General features: G+C 41.4%; 1 protein-coding gene across 1 annotated transcript; it reads right to left on the bottom strand.

Annotated features, from left to right (window-relative positions):
- Positions 1-6,638: 6,638 nt before the first annotated feature.
- LOC306953224 (solute carrier family 2, facilitated glucose transporter member 11-like) lies at positions 6,639-14,262 on the bottom strand (the record flags this gene model as incomplete). The annotated part of the gene is made up of 12 exons (XM_079544093.1): positions 6,639-6,845; positions 7,161-7,288; positions 8,064-8,139; positions 8,677-8,778; positions 9,350-9,460; positions 9,866-10,053; positions 10,204-10,352; positions 10,970-11,099; positions 11,469-11,593; positions 12,423-12,583; positions 13,225-13,323; positions 14,239-14,262. The coding sequence occupies 12 exons, from the start codon at positions 14,260-14,262 to the stop codon at positions 6,639-6,641; spliced, it is 1,500 nt and encodes a 499-aa protein (XP_079400219.1).
- Between the last annotated feature and the right edge of the window lie 3,885 nt (positions 14,263-18,147).

Raw genomic sequence — 18,147 nt, 5'->3', positions numbered from 1 at the left:
CTCTAGCTCAGGAGCTGGTTGTCCAGTGCACTGAGTGTCTGTGTTATCACTTGGCTTCTGTATCTGTCTCATTCCTGCTGCTATGGCAGTAGGCATTTGGCTGCAGGGAGCAGGGTTAAATTTTTACTATTTCGTCTTTGCTCACTTATATTTACTTCAGCTGGACAAAGTTAACAATGCTGGATTAAATATTTCAGGAAATAACTGCATCTAGTCCAGTCTGCAGGGGGAAGGTTTCAAAACAGAGGAAGTTTGTAGCTGGCCTTTGGAAAGAGAAAGGAGAGCTCAGGAAAAAAAAAAACATCCAAGTAGTTTTCCAAGACCAGTAAAATATTTTATTTCATTGATAAGAGCTGAGCAACATCCACTATAATCTGCTCAGTGGGAAAAATAACTAGCAAAATATTTAGGTATTTGTGTTTATGAAGCAGTAAAGATTTTGTATTCGGTTTCAGATTCACCGGCATAGTAAACAGCTTTTATTAGATGAAAAAAATGGGCAAATTCTCAAACACACAGCTCTTCATTGGGCTTGAGATAGAAGTAGCACATTTCAAATCTTAATTCAGCTGTTCTGACTTATGTACCATTTAGACTGTCCCAAGGAAGAATATTTCTTGTCTTGTGGTTGTGAGACTTGGCCAGGGATGGTGAGAAGGCACCAGGAGATGTTGTGCCCTGGCAGAGGTTTTTGGAATGGAGTGTCCCTTCCTGAAGGCTCCATGCCAAACCAACCAGTAACTAAAATCCACTTCCTTGTGAGAGTAATCAAAGTGAGCAAATACTCCTTAATGAGGTAGGGTGGCACAGCTGGGTTCCTCATCCCTCAGGCTTCAGCTCTGACCATAACAGAAACAGAACAGCCCCAAATTCAGTGCTGCATCTGTTGATCCATTGGAAAGTCACCTTTGGTTCCCAGAGGCTCCACATTGGTGATGTGAAACCTGAAATGTGGCTTCACTTGGCTTCTTCTACAGACCACGTTTGGAAAAAAGAGGTTTGCCTGGGGCTGTTGTATGTCTGATGTCCTGTGCTGTTCCTGCTTTCAGTGTCTTCTGCTTTCTCTAAGTTATGCCAGGGGACATTCCTCCACTGCCAAGGTTTGGGCTGGGTGTGGATGTGACGGTGGGGTTATGCTGGAGCCATCAGTAAATTCCTAAGCTCGGGCCTTCTAGCTCATAAAACACAGAATGCAATTATTGACAGAGGATTTTACTGCAAATGCAGCGAGTCTAAAGGAAAGAGAGAGAAGATGTTAATAATAAAACCTTAGTTACTTGTGTAATTGCAAGTGTTCCTATACAATGCGTAGCAAAGCTGTTTTTCCTGGCTTGCAGTAGCATTTAGAATGATTTAGCATTTTTGTGTTTTCTCTTGAACACCAACAACAGCAGCATTTGGACTGTACAAAAACAGAAGCAGCATAGCTATTAATTCATTTTTTAAGTTGTTTTAAAATTGTAATGTTTCCTGCTTATTGCATACGTACATTTTCTCAATTCATATCAAAGTGTAGGGTTTTCTATGTGATTCCTATTCTCCTTCCCAAATAATTGCTAAGGATCTCAAGTAGCAGCAATTTCTCAAGTAGCAGGAATTACTGTGAATTACCAATTCTCAGTAACATTTCTCTGACATTTTTGGGTCTTTCTGGAGTTTCTGAGCTACACTTGATTTTATAGAATAGTACTGTTCCATTTTATCAGCAAAGGAGACTTTTACTGTTCCTTTCCAAAGAATAAGTGAAATGAGGACAGGCTCTTGGCTTCTCCTTGTGCCCTGTGCATGAAACACCTTTATTGCACTCTGCTGTGTCATTTGTATTTGTGCTTCTTTATAACTGTTCAGTACTGCAGTTCTCCTAAAGGAATTAATAGCAGTTGGAAACTAGCAAACCTTACAAACCCTACAAATGACCACAGCATTCTGCCAGCTCCCTCCTCCTGCTCTCTCCGTCTGTGCTGGCTCAGTGGTTACACTGCACAGCACAATTGTCCAACTCCTAGAGAGCCGCTCACGGTGGTAGGAAGCAGGTTACAAGTCAGAATACCGAATGAGTAACTGTGGCTGTGATAATTGTATGCCTTGTGACTCAACAGAACTGCTCTGTTGTACCAGGAATGCAAAGCTGACTGACTCATTTCTACTTTCACCTAAATAATCAGGCCTGACTTTTTTTTTAAATTCCACGAAGAAGAAATCCTCTTTACAATACACTGTCCTTCCAGCCTCCTCTGAGAGGAGCCCAGCGGTTTATCCTAGGCTGGGTTTGACACTTTAGGTTTGCTGTCATTAAAAACTCAAAGTGAAATTCTGAAAAACAAAATCATGGAAACTGGAACTAAAGAAAACTTTTAGGATCCTAAGTGAAATCTTTAAATTTAGCGTAGCTCATATTTTATGTCATGATCACTTATCAGTTACTAACTTCTATCAGGTTTTTATGGTGATGAGAATGTCTTCCATTGAGGAAGATTCCACTTGTGTCTATGAAGAAGTATTCAAATCTTTTCCAATAATAGCAAACAAATATTTTGCCTTTGTTTCATCTTGCACTCTATGAACATTAAAGTCCTTACTGACCATACTAAAAACATAGCTCTTCTTCCGACCAGCTCGAAGCTAATGTAGGTGGTACATTCCTCACAAGTACTTCCTGTAATGGAATGAAGTCTCATCCTAAAATGTAAAATGGCAAATTCTTCGTTAATTTCATAATTGCACCCTTCGTCTCTGAAAGGAGGAGGTAGATGAAGATCTCAGTAAAAATAAGGAAGCAGGGAGAATGGAGGTTTTCCTGGAAATAAACCAGAGAAAGATAAATAAAGATATTTTCATTTGATTCTACTTGATTCTCCTTGAATCATTGATCATGATTTCATTAATTAGAAATCTAACTGCTGCAATACTGATGAAAGAGTGTAAACAAATAATTATATCGTGATCTGGCGTGTGGAATCATGTTCAAAACATCAGTGACTAGTCACTAACATTAGTGATTAGTCACTTACCATGATAAATGGGAAAGGCATTCCAAAATCAAGGAATCCTGTCCAGAAACATCCTTCAGTCCCAGCAGCTGATGATCTAGGTGTCTGATTGAAGATTCCCCCAAAGATGGATTTGGTGGCCCATATCAAAAGGAGACAGTCATGAAGATGGACAGAGCATGCTGGCTGGTTCTATTTTGAACTTCCTAGTTTCTCCTTTATTTCATGGGTTATTATGATTCTATCACATTTGTGGGACATTACTGTGGCACTGAATACTCAATGCTAGTGTTAAATTTCCTGGTTTCTTCATACTTGTGTAAATGAATTGAAGTCCTCAGACTTATTGAATGGAAGTACACTCATTGGTCCCTTCATAATCTATGTAGAGCATAATCTATGTAGAGCCCTTCATAAATCTATGTCACTCTCCCTGTGACAGTCAAGTACTGTGTGCTACTACTACTTTTCAGTAAGAGATAGGCAGAGTGAGTAGTTAAAAATAATTTATTTCTTGCAGAAGTCTGAGAAAGAGAGAGGCCTTGGCATGGGTTAAAACAACATGCAAACATTAATATTGGCAAGTTAATCATATACAATCTGGTTTCTCAGTAACTGTGAGACGTACAGCAATAGCAAGCATTTGGGAGAGCAGCTCTTGGATTTAGCATGTTGGTTTTGTAGAACCTGGGAGAATGAATGCTTGGAATTGAAAGATTCCTTCAGGTAAGAAGTAGTGATGGTAGCCAGCAACACTGCCCCAAAAAGACTGCTTTCTTGCAGGAGGCAGTGGGGCTAAATCAGAGTGAGCCTATCTGGAGCTCATAAGAGAGGGACAGAGGGACTCAAGGTTCCACCTGAGCATGGAGCTGAGCTGTGCAGCACGGACGAGCAGTCAGTCCTTCTGCAGTGTTCCTGCCGTGCTTCTGCTGACACCTGTTCCTGCAAAAGGACCAGCAAAGTCACAGTGACACTGATTGAGATTCTTTCCTCTCTGTGTGCTGAAGTCACATTTTCTGCATGAGGGTTTGGGAGTCCTGAAAAGAAGATAGGAAAAGGAGGAGAGTAAAATCAGAGAGAAGGAATTGACAAATGAAAGTGAAAGTTTTCATGGCAGAATACACTAATGATCTGGTGCACTGCCAATGGTGAACACTGATCCTAACTTGTATTTTTCCATTTGCCTATCTAGATAGCTACTCTATGGCACGTCTGTGCAGTGCATTTCAGAAGTACTTCCATTTGCAATTGCTTCTCATTGTAAAATCTGTGTAAAACGTGAATAGAACAGCATGGAAGAACATAATATATTTGCATTCACCTTTGGTCTCAAGCTGTGCTTATTTTCAAACATACAACGTAGGCATTAGAAATTCCCCTTTACAACATCATTAGGAAAGCTGCAAGTTGTATAGAAGCACTGCCACAAAGGGACGAAAAGGTCATCATGACACGAAGATAAAAGAAATACTTCATCCTGGAAAGCAGCACTTTGTGTTTTGGAGGCATGGAGGCATAGGGGCAAAGTAATCAGCACTATTTATTTACTTCTTTATATTGCACTTGCAAATAAATTTGCTGCAACTCTTTACTCCAAGTAAAATTAAAACTTCACACATTATTGTGGCATCCAGTCCAGCAGTCTTTAGCAACTTTTTCTGTATGGAAGCATGTTTGAAATGGATGCCAACAAGAAGGTAATGTTCTATTCAAGTATACAGAAGGCTTAGCTGTAGGGAACAGGTCAGTTACACGTGGACCAGAGACCAGAAGCTGTAGTATAAAGAGAACAGCAGTGGTATATTAATTAAAAACATGAGGCATCTAATTTTACATTTTATTCCCTTAACATCATCTAGGGCTACATGCAGGGGAAAGTTAACTGTGGTGGAGTAGCAGCAGTTTGGGGGATGTAAATACTGTGGTATGGGAAGATCATATCAAGGAAAAACAAAACTACTGCTGAAAAGATGCAACCCAGGTACAGAAAAGACGTGAGAAGTGTGATGGTGCAAAAATGTCTGAAACAGATATTGAGTTCATTGAATGAATGCAAAAGGGACAATAAAGGCCAGATAAGAGTGAGGAGAGATGTCTGTGTAAGAGGGAAAGTAGGCACAACAGCATCTCCTAAAAGAAGTGATTGCCACGAGCTATGTGTGAAACAGCAAAGTACTCCTCCTGTATGCCAGGGCACCTCTGAAAGCTGACAGGACATGTGGGTTCTCCAAAGGTAAGCATGCTAGCACCAAGGTTTTAAGAGGAGTCAGCTGAGTGAGCTAATGCATGGAGTGTGAACGAAGCCCCAGGCTGCAATTACAGTCAGGAAGACCATGGAGTCTAACCCCAAGTGAACATTGGCTTTTCTGGGGCTTTGGGAAGGTTATTTGGTTTCTTTAAGAATGGGAACTGCAACTTCTCAATTCTTTTCCTGGGGAGCTTCTGACAGCTTGATATTGACAGCCAATTCTGCCAGTGCTGTTGTACTCAGCACTTCTGAGAGGAGCTTTTCCATCCTCTGGAAAGGGGAAACAGAGGAATGAGAATTCCTCAGACTGAGGAATTTTTCTGTCATTTCTTTCCTGCACCTTCTGCTTAAGCAATCACCTGCCTGAGGCTGAGATTCATGTTAACTTCATATTATTTCTTATTTCATATGACTGATTTTTTTACAGCAATTACACAGGACTTAAAACAGAGAGATCAAATATTTTGATGTACTGACAGGAGAGGTCCCTCTAAATAAAAGATTTTGTAGCATGAATACTCCCTATTTTGATACAGGGAGTGAAAACAGGTGGAATATGAAATCTAAATTAGGTTTCAGTTGCTGGAACATGCTTATTATCAGAGTTTCTTCTCTGGCTATTCCTTCAGAAGTAGGAAGTAGATTATTTGAAATTTTTAAGTAGAAAACACCTTAAGCTCAACACTGATTCAGAGTTCCAGCACAATGTGAATGGTAAAGCTGCAGAGAGGCAGGACTTACGGTCCTCCAAAGCAGGAGGCATGGTGTACCATTTGTACCAGTGATAGAAAATGGAAAAATAATTTGTAGTTTTATATAAAGGTGGAAGAGTTTGGGGACAGAAGTGGTTAAATGCAGCAGCAGTCAGCAGGATTAACAGCTCCTGGAGAGCAGCAGTGGCAAAGTGCAGAACTGCACGCAGATGTGCTGATGTGATGTTGAGTGTAATGTGTCCTAATCCAGTACAGATCAAGCAGATATTTACTATCACAGCTTCTGCTTCTTGTCTTGAGCAGTTACTTATTTATGAAGTGGGCTGAATTTTCCAAGTGCCTGCTCTCTCACTACTCTTCCAAGTGCCTCACTCCTTGCCTTGCTCCCAGTCCCTCATCTCCCAGCTCTCAGCACTGCCCGCATCCTTCTGACTGCATCCTGCTGTCCACATGTCAGCCCTGGGAACATCTGTGGCTATGAATGTCTTCCTGCCACAGAACTGTTAGAGGAGGGAGGCACCGAGAAGCAAAGATAAATAAAAATAGGACTACTTGGATTAATGACAAGCTATCTGTGGGTTGTTTTTTTTATTATGGTTTATTGAGATAAGTCTATGATAAGGTTTAACTCTCAGTTTGATTTTGAGACAGAGCTTTTTGTCAGTGGAGGTTGCTTATTGTGGCTGGTCAGAGCTTGGTGCAGTGTATCTTTTCTTCAGTCACGTTATTCTCCACAGTCTGATGCCTTTTCTTCTTATATCTGAGTGTTTTGAATTCTTCTGTAATTTCAAAGGTTGATTTCCCTTTTGTTTCTGGGACGAACAGGTAGATGAGAACTGACGAAACTACGAGGACAGCAATGAAGATGAGGAAGCAGAAGGGTCCAAGAGCCATCTGGAGATAAAAATAGAGTAAGATGAGCGACTTCCCTGGCAACACTTGCTCCTATGGATTCTTGCAAATTGTTGGCTTGTCCCTAAGAAATGAGGAATACATTTATTATGTCTTTTCAGTCTATTCTGAAGGCAGCAGAGGCTATCAGAACTCCAGATAAGTTTTCCATATGAATGGTCTCCACATGCCAGGGGTAATTAAAATTCACAGCTTTGGTCATCTACAAGAATTTAATCTTACTCCCTCTCCAGACCTGCTTAGAAAAGCAGTTGAAATTGAAAGAGTCAAAGAGAAAATTGGAATCCCATTACATACAACAGCAAAGGGGAAAAGCATCCCAGTGAAAGCGAGGCCTAGCCAAATGATGATTCCAGCAATTACAAATGCGGAGGGCCGTGCTGAGAGGGTGAAGATTTCATTCATGACAGATGAAACAGCTCCACCTGGGGAAAAAAACAACGTAAAAAGCAATAAGAAACACTGCTGTGTGTTTTGTGGAGAATGGGTTAACTACTCTCCTCAAAGTGAATAAATCGTTGTCACTCATCAAACACTGCCCCAGTAAAGTCAGACTACTGTGAGATCACATAAATCTAGGCAGCACAACCACCTCTATCGGAATTCACCTACCAACTTCTCTTACAGTCCATGGAGAGATGGACACCCCTGAAATGCAATTTCTCTCCGCCTAGGATGTCTGAAACATGGAGGTGAATGACTCTAATGGCCTATTTCTCTCCACTGTCTGTAGGTGCTAACTGGTTCTGCTACCATGGCAATTTGTTAGGTTTTAAAGACATTTGTAATCCTCATATATTGCCCTTACAATGATAAAGGCTGGCACTTGATTTTGAAGATTCCATAACTCAAAGTCGTCATTAGTCATGTCAACCACAGAGTAAAGTTTACTTTCAAGTGAGTGTAATCATAGTAGAGAGCTTGTAAATTTGGTTCTGCTATTATTGATGTCAGTGACTCAGAAAAAAAACAAAGAGAGAATGAGAAAGGACAGAGTAATGCTAAGAGACACTGCATGCTACCATATATCATTCTTTAATGGAGTTGAATTTTACAAGTGAATTGAGAAAACTGATATTTTGGAAGAGGCTACCTCTGCTTTAGGGCAAAATGGACTGCTGCTGATTTGCTATATCCCATGGCCTGTGTGTACCCCTGTGGTCTAAGTTTTGCTGTTGCTGCTTATATTGTTATACTCACTTGGTCCTATTCCATAGGCAATGATGAATAAAAAGATCAGAGTAACATTGCAGTAACGCATCCAGAGGAATCGATCCTAAACAAAGGCAGAAGGAGGGATGACAATGACGATTTCAGATCACAGCTGATCCAAACACATTGGAGAAGAGATGTTGATGAAAAAGCCCACAATGCTGAGGAACAGATTCTCACTAGAACTACTGATATTTGTGTACTGAATGCAGCAGACAGACAAAAGTATCCTGCAGTGTCATACCTAAAGAAGTGGGTTAGACTGTGCACCCTGCTCGGGAAAAAATAAGGAATGGATTCCAAGCAAGTTACAGCATAGGGAAAATTGTCAAGAAGTTAGACAATTTCAGAGAAATGTTTAAAACTTGTGAATCAGAAGATATGTGTGAAAAAGAGAGGAGTGAATAGTTTGTGGACTGAGACAAAGATTGAAATGCAGTGCTAAACCCTGGCAATATCAAAACTGTGCCACTGGGCTGTAAGTTTGCGCTCAGAAGATATTCTGACCTGCTCTTTTGGATGTCAGAACTAAGGCTGACTATGTGCTGTCCTGCACAAAGATTTCTGATGCAGGTCCACCCCTAGTGAGACATTTGCTTACACTCAGTAGAAGGCTTGTTTCAAGCAGCGCCAGTACCAGTGCCATCAACAAATAACCACCCCACAGGAGTATGCGGCGTCCAAAACGATCGATTATGGAGCTCTGAGAAGCAAAAAAAAAACCCATATATCACTGGGGGCATGGGCAAGTGAAGTGGCTGTGAGCCTTCTAATAGCTTAGACATTCCTTTTCAGTTCTCTTTACTCAAGAAAACACAAATCATGTTAGTAGCAAGTTAGTTATTTTATGGAGTTCCTTCTGGTCTCCCTAATGCCATGAATTACTCTTGCTGCCCAAACATTGCAGCAACTTTTTCATAAACACTGTAATCAGTGGATGCATGTTATGATTCCATTCAAATAAATAATTAGATATGTCAGTGAAAGGAAGTAGGCATGCATATTTGTCTTTGAATGACATTTTATTTATATTTGTATAGATAAGAGAAGGATTTTATAAGAAGTTATGAAGAATGAAGATAGGCAGGAATACATAAAAGATGGGAAGAAATTTAGCAGGGACAGTAAGAACCACTTTACAGATTTATGTGCTGCCACGGGAAAAATCTTAAACTCACCTAGTGAAGATAAGGAAGTAAGGAAGTACAGACTTAAATCACATGAGGAAGAATAGACCCAAATCAGTCTTAAAGTCCCAGCATGATCTGACTTACACAAAAGATGACGGAGATGAGCTCACAGGCTGCAACTCCTAGAGCTACGTATGGGATTATGCTTTCATGGAGGTTGGCTGTCTGAAAAATTTCCGATGTGTAGAAAGTGATCTGGGAAATAAGAACCGTTTTAAAAATGAAGCAAAGTCAATGGATGTGGTACGTTCTCATCCTGCATCACTTAGACCTAGATTTGTCATCACTGCAATAGCAATAGTATAATATTGGGGCTCATTGGAGGTGATGTAATAGTTTATTCTGTGGCCTTTTTGCAGTTATTCAGAAGGTGCTCAGCTGCAAAGCTCCTGCTGGTCTGAGCACCTTTGCCCTATTGACAGTGGACAGAAATAACTTCTCTGCCCGCATTGCCAGGCAATGCAATGAACAGAGTCCAGAATGCTGGTGGTGATCAACAGAGCTTCACAGACAGAGGCAGGCTCTGCGTGTTACACAGATCCAGAGGAAAGTGACAAGTTGGAATCACAGTGATTTGGTTGGATATAGGCTATACTCAACTGCACTCAGGCCACAGAGCTGTAGACTCAGTAGAAGCAGGAGCATGGTATACAGCTGTGGATGCACAGATGGTTCTTTCAGCATCTCTAGGACATTCATTATTTTGGTGCCTTTTGTTACAGCCTTTTCCTTCATCATGTCATCAAGTTCTGTGTGATAATTGTCTTCTCCCCAGAGCTGCTTCATGGCTACAGAAGGGACAGAATGAAGCATATTCTCCCATCATCTGATGTACTGATCACTTACAGTTGAGTCCGTGCCTTGATTCATCAGTCACTGAGAAAAGAACTAGAACGTCACTTAGTGGAACCTGCTGAGACTCTAAAATTTTACCTTACCTTTCAAGCAACCATCCTTGTCTCCTTTTTGCAGAAAGAGATATGGAGGAGACTCGGGAAAGAACGGCAAAAAGAGCAGTTGGATCAATGCCACAAGCCCAGAAAAGGACAGTAGCACATTCCACGTGTCTTCAGTTCCTAAAAGATCTCTGTGAAGGCATACAAGAGTGGATTTATAGTCCAGTAGAATTACTTTTTATAACTAGCTTGTTATTTTCTGGATCCTAGACTAACAAACTATATATACATATAACTGTAAAGAATAAATTGAAATAAAATATACCTAGACTAGGGAAAGAAAAAAAAGCCTGATATCTCAGTTCTACTGCAAGGCTGAGATTTTTCTTGTAATTTGAGGTTTTTTTCCTAAACATCAGTGGAGTTTGAATATTCTCACAACAGATCTCTGAACAAATACAGTAATTCTGCTTGAGGATATCATGAAATCAGCAGAGAAAATCTCAGGTCTCAGGGGTCTATTAAGCTTGAATGTGTATATATATATATATATTCAATATATATAAATTGTTCTTAACACTGCACCTTCAAAGATGGATTTAATCTTTCCTCAAGAGAAGTGTCTTCCTCTCCTCAGTGACTGACAAGGGAACCTCAGTGACTGGCATGGGGCAGCCGTTTCCTTTTTGGCAGCAATAGTTAAGCAAAGTACAACCCCCCCTTCTGTGTGTGTCTGTTTCTAGGACTGGACTTTCCTGACACACAGAAGACAAATAGAAAATAGGACCAGAAGGAGCAGCACAAGTACCGTAATCCAAGAACTCTTGCTACAGCTTTTCCTAGTGCAAGAAACACCGAGGAAGTCACATTTACAAAGCCACGCATCTTCTTAGGTGAGATCTCTCCTGCATACTGAATATGGGCATTCATATATACTCCTAAAAAGAAGACAAAGGAGAACTGAAGTTACAGAAAATGAGAGTCCCTTTTCATTTCACCTGCTCCGCAGTAAGTACTGGGAAAACGTACATCCTATTTAGCTAGCCCATCTGATATCTTCCTCAGTAAGAGCTCTTGAAGGCAAAGGAGAGCTCATCATCATAATGTCCCTGCCCTCTGAACACACTGCACTTTGCAATAGGCTTGAGCAGTCTGCTGCCTCAACATGAGATGTGATCTTCTTACCTTTTCCCAGTCTGTTCCTTGTTCCACTGGGGTTACTGTGCATGCCTGGGCACTCCTACCAGGAAGATTTCTGTATCCACCCCTAAGAATTCACGTTAACATGGAGTAGTGGGGAGTCCTACCAGAACAGATGCCCTCGAGGAAGCGCCCAATCAGGATCATCTCAAAGGATTTGGCTCTCCTACTGAAGCCTGTGTTCAATGTGGCTATTATTAGGACCACATCATTGATTAGCAGACATTTCTTCCTACAACAGCAAAAACATGTTAGTATGATCCACATTTTCTTCTTCATCATTAACTAATTTCTGCCTGTTCTTTTCTTGATTTATAGACTAAGCCATGTTCATTTTAAACTCCATTGCTTATTGGGCAACAATATCTGATTATGAAAAGGCATGATGTTCTCCCACAAGGGTGGAAAGGGAGAAGTTAGGCTTCTCTTTTCTATGCTAGTATCATGTGAACACACTATGAGACTGAAAGAAATTCCTGCAAGGCAGAGACTGATAAGGAATGGTCTTCTTCACTTCTTTCCTTCCGGTCAGACTCCCATCCTGAACACTGCAGTTGTCACCTGAACTAGGCACATCCAGCCTTATGGAGACCTAGATTCATTGTCCACCTTCACCTAGAGAGTTTTGGCTTTGTCCTTTATGGTCACACTCGAAAAGATGGTTCTGAATGTGGTTTGACAGACTTCTACTTGCCTTTGATGAAACTGTGACTGTCCTTACAGATGAATGAACCTGCATGTTTTGTAAGAGCTGCGATCGAAGTGTTGTCAGGCTCCCTAGGCATTACTGCTCAGTAAAGTCATTGCAGAGAATGATTCCTCACTAACATTTCAGCAAAAATATAGGAATCATACGGCACAAAACCCAGTGAAAATGGGATCAGAAACAGTCACATGTTCTCATCTCTCTAGTGTACCCAGGTCTAGATACACATGCTGAGCAGAGCTAACGCTGCACCGAGAGGGGGCAGTGAAAATTCTGGCAATCACTGTGCTAGGTGAGTGAGGTTTAATTGCCTCCCTTGTGGCAGCATTAGTGAAATGCTGGGAGATATACTTACTTTCCATATTTTGCAGCCAGGTACCCACTACACAGAGACCCTATCATTCCCCCTACGCAGTATGTAGACACAATGAAGGACCAAAATAATGTGAGAGTCTCTTGATGCAGCGGTGAACCGTATCGCTCCAGCCAGGTTTCATTGATAAACTTCTGAATATACTGGGACAGAAAAAAAAAAGGTTTTATTCCTCTGAGACACTAGTCACAGTGATTCTTCTTCATGTTTACAACTTAAAAAAAAAAGATTAATAGTTATTATAAAAATCTAGGATATAGGGCTTTTGTTTGCAAATTAGTATCTATATGAGCCACAAATCCACTAAAATACAGTTTATTGCCTGTTCATATGGTGGCTGTAAGCAGCTGCTTGGTCATTAGCACTGTGAGCAATGGAGTCTGCTAAGGAAGGAAAGGTGTTACTGTCCTGATACTGAAAATAGCTGCTACTTTATTTTCCTTATTCCATCCATTCAACTACAGATCACAGCAGGTACACTGCATGTTTTCCAGTTTTCTCAGCTTTTCTAACACTCAGTGGGAAGCTGTCTTTGCAGTACAGCTCCTAACACTTATGCACTACTCTGTGCTTTGATACTGGACAGTAAGGGTTGGGAAAGGGCTGGGAATAAACTCATGTAGTAACGTGTAAGAGGAAATGTAGAGCATCTTCAAAATATAAACACAAAACAAACAAACAAATAGTTACAGAAACCAAAACCAAGCCAAAACAAACCAAAACAGACAAACAAAGAGAAAAAAAAAAACAGTTACAAATATGATTTTATGAAAGGTTTTCTTACCGGAGAAGCATAATTGATCACAGTCATCTGAAAGCCACCTAAGTGGGTTCCACCAATTCCTAGCACCAAAATCATCAGCAAGAGCTTGCGGTATTGAACCTGCCAAAGATGATAAAAAACATCCAAAGTTCCTGAGCCCAGCAAGGCCTACAGAACCACGAGTTAATTCATGAGATCTTACATCTTTCCATTTCTATGATTAAAAAGCCTTAATCATCGTCATCACAAAACAAAATCAAAACCAACCAAAGAAAAACAAAAGCAGAAAAAAATCATTTCCTGAACATTAACAGCCTGGAATATTAGCAGCCTAGAAAGCAGTCTATAATTCCTTTAGTTTTGCTAGCCACAGAATTTTAATCATAAAAATAATAGAAGTGATAAATCATAAAAATCCATGAAAGCCTTTATCAGCAGCTTGTGTTTGCTTTTGGATTGGTACGACTACAGCTTGCATGATTTCCTTTTTTCCTTTGATTCTCAGACACTTTGTTCACCTGTTTCCTGGGATTGATCAAGTTCACTCTCTTAAAACTCTTATTTAAAAAAAAATCTGTTATCCCCATAGGAATCTGCATTTTCAGAGCTCCTACTTGAATGACTCCTATGTTGTCTATGATGTACACTGAATTTTAGAGCAGTCTTCACAAGCACGTATGTTTTCAGACATTTAATCAGGTCATACTCTAAGCAGGTGAATATCTGCAAATGTCTTGGAGAGCGCGTGGCAGTAGAGTAGAATGCTTTTTTCTTTTTCTTCTTTTCTATAATACCGTTTTCCCTGTTTTCCTCTTTCCTGGTTTCCCACGTCCTCTCTTAAACCTCGCTTTTGCACTTGCAGAACATTTTCTGCACGTGCTGTGGGTCAGTATTATTGCTGAGTCAGTGTTGTCCCCAGCATGTACTCCGTTCTTTTCTGTTACAGTAAAGACTGCTTGATTCCCTATGCTGCAATCTTCAAAGATTCTGCTGCTGTCAGTGGCTGGGCTAGAAGACAAGATGTTGGATACTCACCAGCTCTGAGAGGAAACCAGCCATTTCCCCTTGAATACCTGCCTGCTCTGGGAGCCCTTGTCAAGTCAGTCGGATGAGTGATGTTTCCTATGCTTAGATTATAACAAGTTGGGATCATAGCACTGAAGTTAAATTCTAACTACATGGCTTCTAGTGAATTATGTCCTCCTCCATCACTGGCCAGGATCTCTTCTTGCTGGTTTAATAATTCCAAGACTCAGATATGCCACGTTGATTACAACATCAGTAAATGTTTATCTTTGTATTGGGAGTGCTCCCCTTTACTTGCATTGCTAAAACGAATGTGGGTTTCTGCTTGGTGGGAATCAGGTGTTGGCGTCTTTCCTTCAGGACAGCAGGTTCTCCAGGCAGGGATTTCCTCCTCTCCACTCTACTACAAAGTTAACCCACTTAGTACAACAGCTGGGCCGTGCTGCCTGATTTCCTGCATGCTGTAAGATTTTCAGTCAGTGAAAGTGATTTGAGCAGCTTCCCAGTGCAGGACATAAAGTATTTGAATATTGGCATGGAGGAGGAGCCTTGGTCCTTGCTAACACCCAGATGGCCTTGCTTTTTCCAGAACTACACAGAAACCTCTCTATTCCCACTTTGTAACAGTGGACATGGCCTGGTGTGTGCCTGTTCTGGTTTGGGAGTTGATTTTAAGAAAATTTTTCACTTTGAAAAGATTGTTTAGAACAAAAGGCTTTCTCCTTCAGGCTTCTACTCATATTCTACACTAAATACAGCTCCACATTTAGCAATGCATTGGTAGTGCCTTGAGGGGAGGTGGGAAGAGGAGGCTGTGGCTTTAAAGGAGACAGGAGCTTTGCTCAGGAGCACGGTGGAAGGGTTGCATCCATCCCAAAGTTTGCCTTTTCCCTGACAGTGTCTGGTAGCTCGGCAGCACTGAGCCTGCTGTGTTATGCTGACATCCCAATCACTCCGTCTCCACACCTTCTTGCCTGGGAGTCCTGTAGCACATCAGTGCACTGGAAGAATTTAAGCTGAATTCTTCTTTCACATCATGAGATCTTCATTACTTTCACATCAGCTGTAGTTATGCATTTTCCTTCACCTTCTCCTCTTAGCATGGGCTCCTCAAATGTTCTTGGTTGTAAAACCCCAGAATCCACCCTTCTCTTCCATTATTATTGCCGGGCTCTCTGTCTTTATTTAGATTTTCTCGTGCTTCTTACAAATTCTTACTCTCAAACTCCAGTCACATTCACACGGCCCTCCTTCAGCTGATGATTTTTGCTGCCATAGAGAAGTGCAGTCAGATGGCACAGCTGCCCACTGGCCTCTCCGATCCCCTGCTGGAAGGGATGCAGATCCACCTCCTAGCATCACACCAGGACTGACCCAGCAGAGTATCCCAGGTCTGGCAGGCACAGATTACAGCATCTGGTTGAGCTAACTGTCCCCAGCAGAGCCTTGTCCTTCTTCCTCTCACTGTCTGTATTTCTTTCAGAATACTCATGCAATTGTCATTTCCATCTGTCCCCTCATGTTTGTGCAGTGCTTTAATATGGAAAAAGCAAGACTTCAATGTCTAGTATAGCTCCTACTCATTTTCCTATGGAAGAAGGAATGAGCCTTTTCACCTAAGATTAGTTCTTGTTCCAGACTTGATATACTTCTGTGATCCTAGAAATCAAATGGATACAGTGCTGATTCACAAGCACTCATTTAACCTTTATTCACCATACAAGCTAGTTCAAGGCATCATTAATAATTAACCATGCTTCCCCTTGTACAGACAGTACTTAATAGTAGGGGGGAAGAAGGGGAAAAGTCAGGCATGGTGAGCAAGATCGCACTGTAGAAAGATGCATATGAGAAATGAGTTTTCAGTCTCTTTTAGAACACAAAAACACTCCTTGTCGCAAACCAGTAAGGCTGAGAAATACCAGACCAAGTTAAGACATTACCTAATAGTTTCTCTTCAAAGATGCAGACAGCAGCTTCCCCAGACCTCCTGCTCCACTATGGGCCTCTCCTGGGCTGTAGGGAACTACTGCTCAGCATCTGGAGCACGTTCTGCCCTCCTTCTGTACTATTTTCTCTCTTCTGTCTTATTTTCTCACTCCTCTCTCCAAGCTGCTGTTGTGCAGCATTTTTACCCTTCTTAAATCTACTGTCACTAAGGCATCATCTGCATTGCTCAGTATCGCTGTTCTGGCCAGCAGCAGGTCTCTTTTGGAGCCAGCTGACTGGCTCTTTTCTAACTTGGGGCAGCTTTTGGGCTCACAGAGGCTACTCCTGCAGCCCCCCTGCTATCAAAAGCTTGTCATGTAAACCTAATACAGCTGTGAAGGCCACTGCTTTTGGTATTAGCTCCTGGCACTGCTACAGATATTGCTAGAGGGTGGTGTGATGATCAAACAGCAGATTAGGCCTGCAAAAGAAACTACTTCTCAACATTTAGATCCTTTTGCAAATTTTATTGCATTGTACAGCATCTGCAACAGCCAGTGGTGGAGGTTTCATTTCCAGAATAAAAGCTCCCCCTGATAAAACAATCCCAGAGGCTGGCATTCCTCTGGCCCTGACTCTTTAATCAGTGAAAGCCAAACACCAGCGTGATCACTGGGATGTGTTTGCCAAGTTGCTGCATTTTTATTTTCTTGTCAGCAAACTGCAAAGCACAACAAGCAAAAGTGTTTCACGTTGTAAAGCAATGAATAGAAAAAGTGAGGCCCTTTTCCCATACTTTGTAGTGAGAATTGGAGTATTTAGAGACCTAGAGAGATGAGCAGATGCTCAGACACAGGTTGGGCTCTCTAGCAGAGGCACCACTCTTTGTTTCATCAATACCAGAGACGTGGGGACTGAATCCCATTGAAACTCAGTGTTCCTTCTCTCTGACATGAAACAACTCCAGGCTGAAGGCATGCTCCAATGTCATTGCTAATGGTGTAGGAGAACCCAGCCCACAGTGGATTAGCCTACTAAGGGTTTCCTGCATGTCTGCTTTCTTTGCTCATGCTTTCTTTCAGTGGTGGTCTATCCTTCTAAGTCCAAGTGGAAGAATCTCAGAAATCTAAATAATGTACCGATTTGGGTAGAGATGGCAGGTTATATTGGATGCTTCTCTAACACAGTGTTTCCTTTACTTCCTTACACTTTTCTCATTCAGATGCAGCAATGATTTCCCTCCAAAAAGCAAAAAAAAAAAAAAAAAAAAAAAAAAAAGAAAAAAAAGAATAAAAGAAACCTGCAGCTCACAGAAACCTGTCACAAGCAGCTCAAGAAAGTCCTAGTTGACCCAGAACTGCATGCTTGCTCTCAAGTCTAATTGCAAGAGGGGAAACCAATGTATGCAATGATGTCCTCTGAAAGGAATGGTGCCCTTCTTCCACTGGTTCAAAGAGCAAAACACTTTGTCTGGATCAAATCTCTTCTCTTGAAAGCTCAGCAGCACCATCTTGTAAATAGTAGCAAGTAATTTTGATGTGAAAGCCTCTGTCCAGCAATATGGGAGTCCTGGTTTTGATAGAAAAAATAGCTGATCCTGTGTTTTCAGTTTATACAGATGCTAACTTGCAGAGAGTGAAGATATTCTTTCTTTACTCCTTGTCTTCCTTCCTTCCTTCCCGCCTTCCTGCCTTCCTGCCTTCCTTCCTGCCTGCCTTCCTCCCTCCCTCCCTCTCCCCTCCCCTTCACCCCCTTCCTTCCCTTCTTCCTTCCTTCCTTCCTTCCTTCCTTCCTTCCTTGAGCATTTAATTCAGTTCATATTTCAGCAGTTGAAGAGAACCCCCGAGGTCATCCTGCACCCTGCACAGCAGGCCTCTACTTTTTTAATTCACATTTGTACTGTCTGGGAGCAATAGGATCTTTTTTATTTAGTGAGGCTTCTGGCACAACAGTAATAAAAGAACAGAATATGGAGTGGAAAGTTTGTTA

This window comes from Tetrao urogallus (genome assembly GCF_951394365.1).
Source record: "Tetrao urogallus genome assembly, chromosome: 17".
Lineage (NCBI taxonomy): Eukaryota > Metazoa > Chordata > Aves > Galliformes > Phasianidae > Tetrao > Tetrao urogallus.
This window is presented reverse-complemented; position numbering and strand designations above follow the sequence as displayed.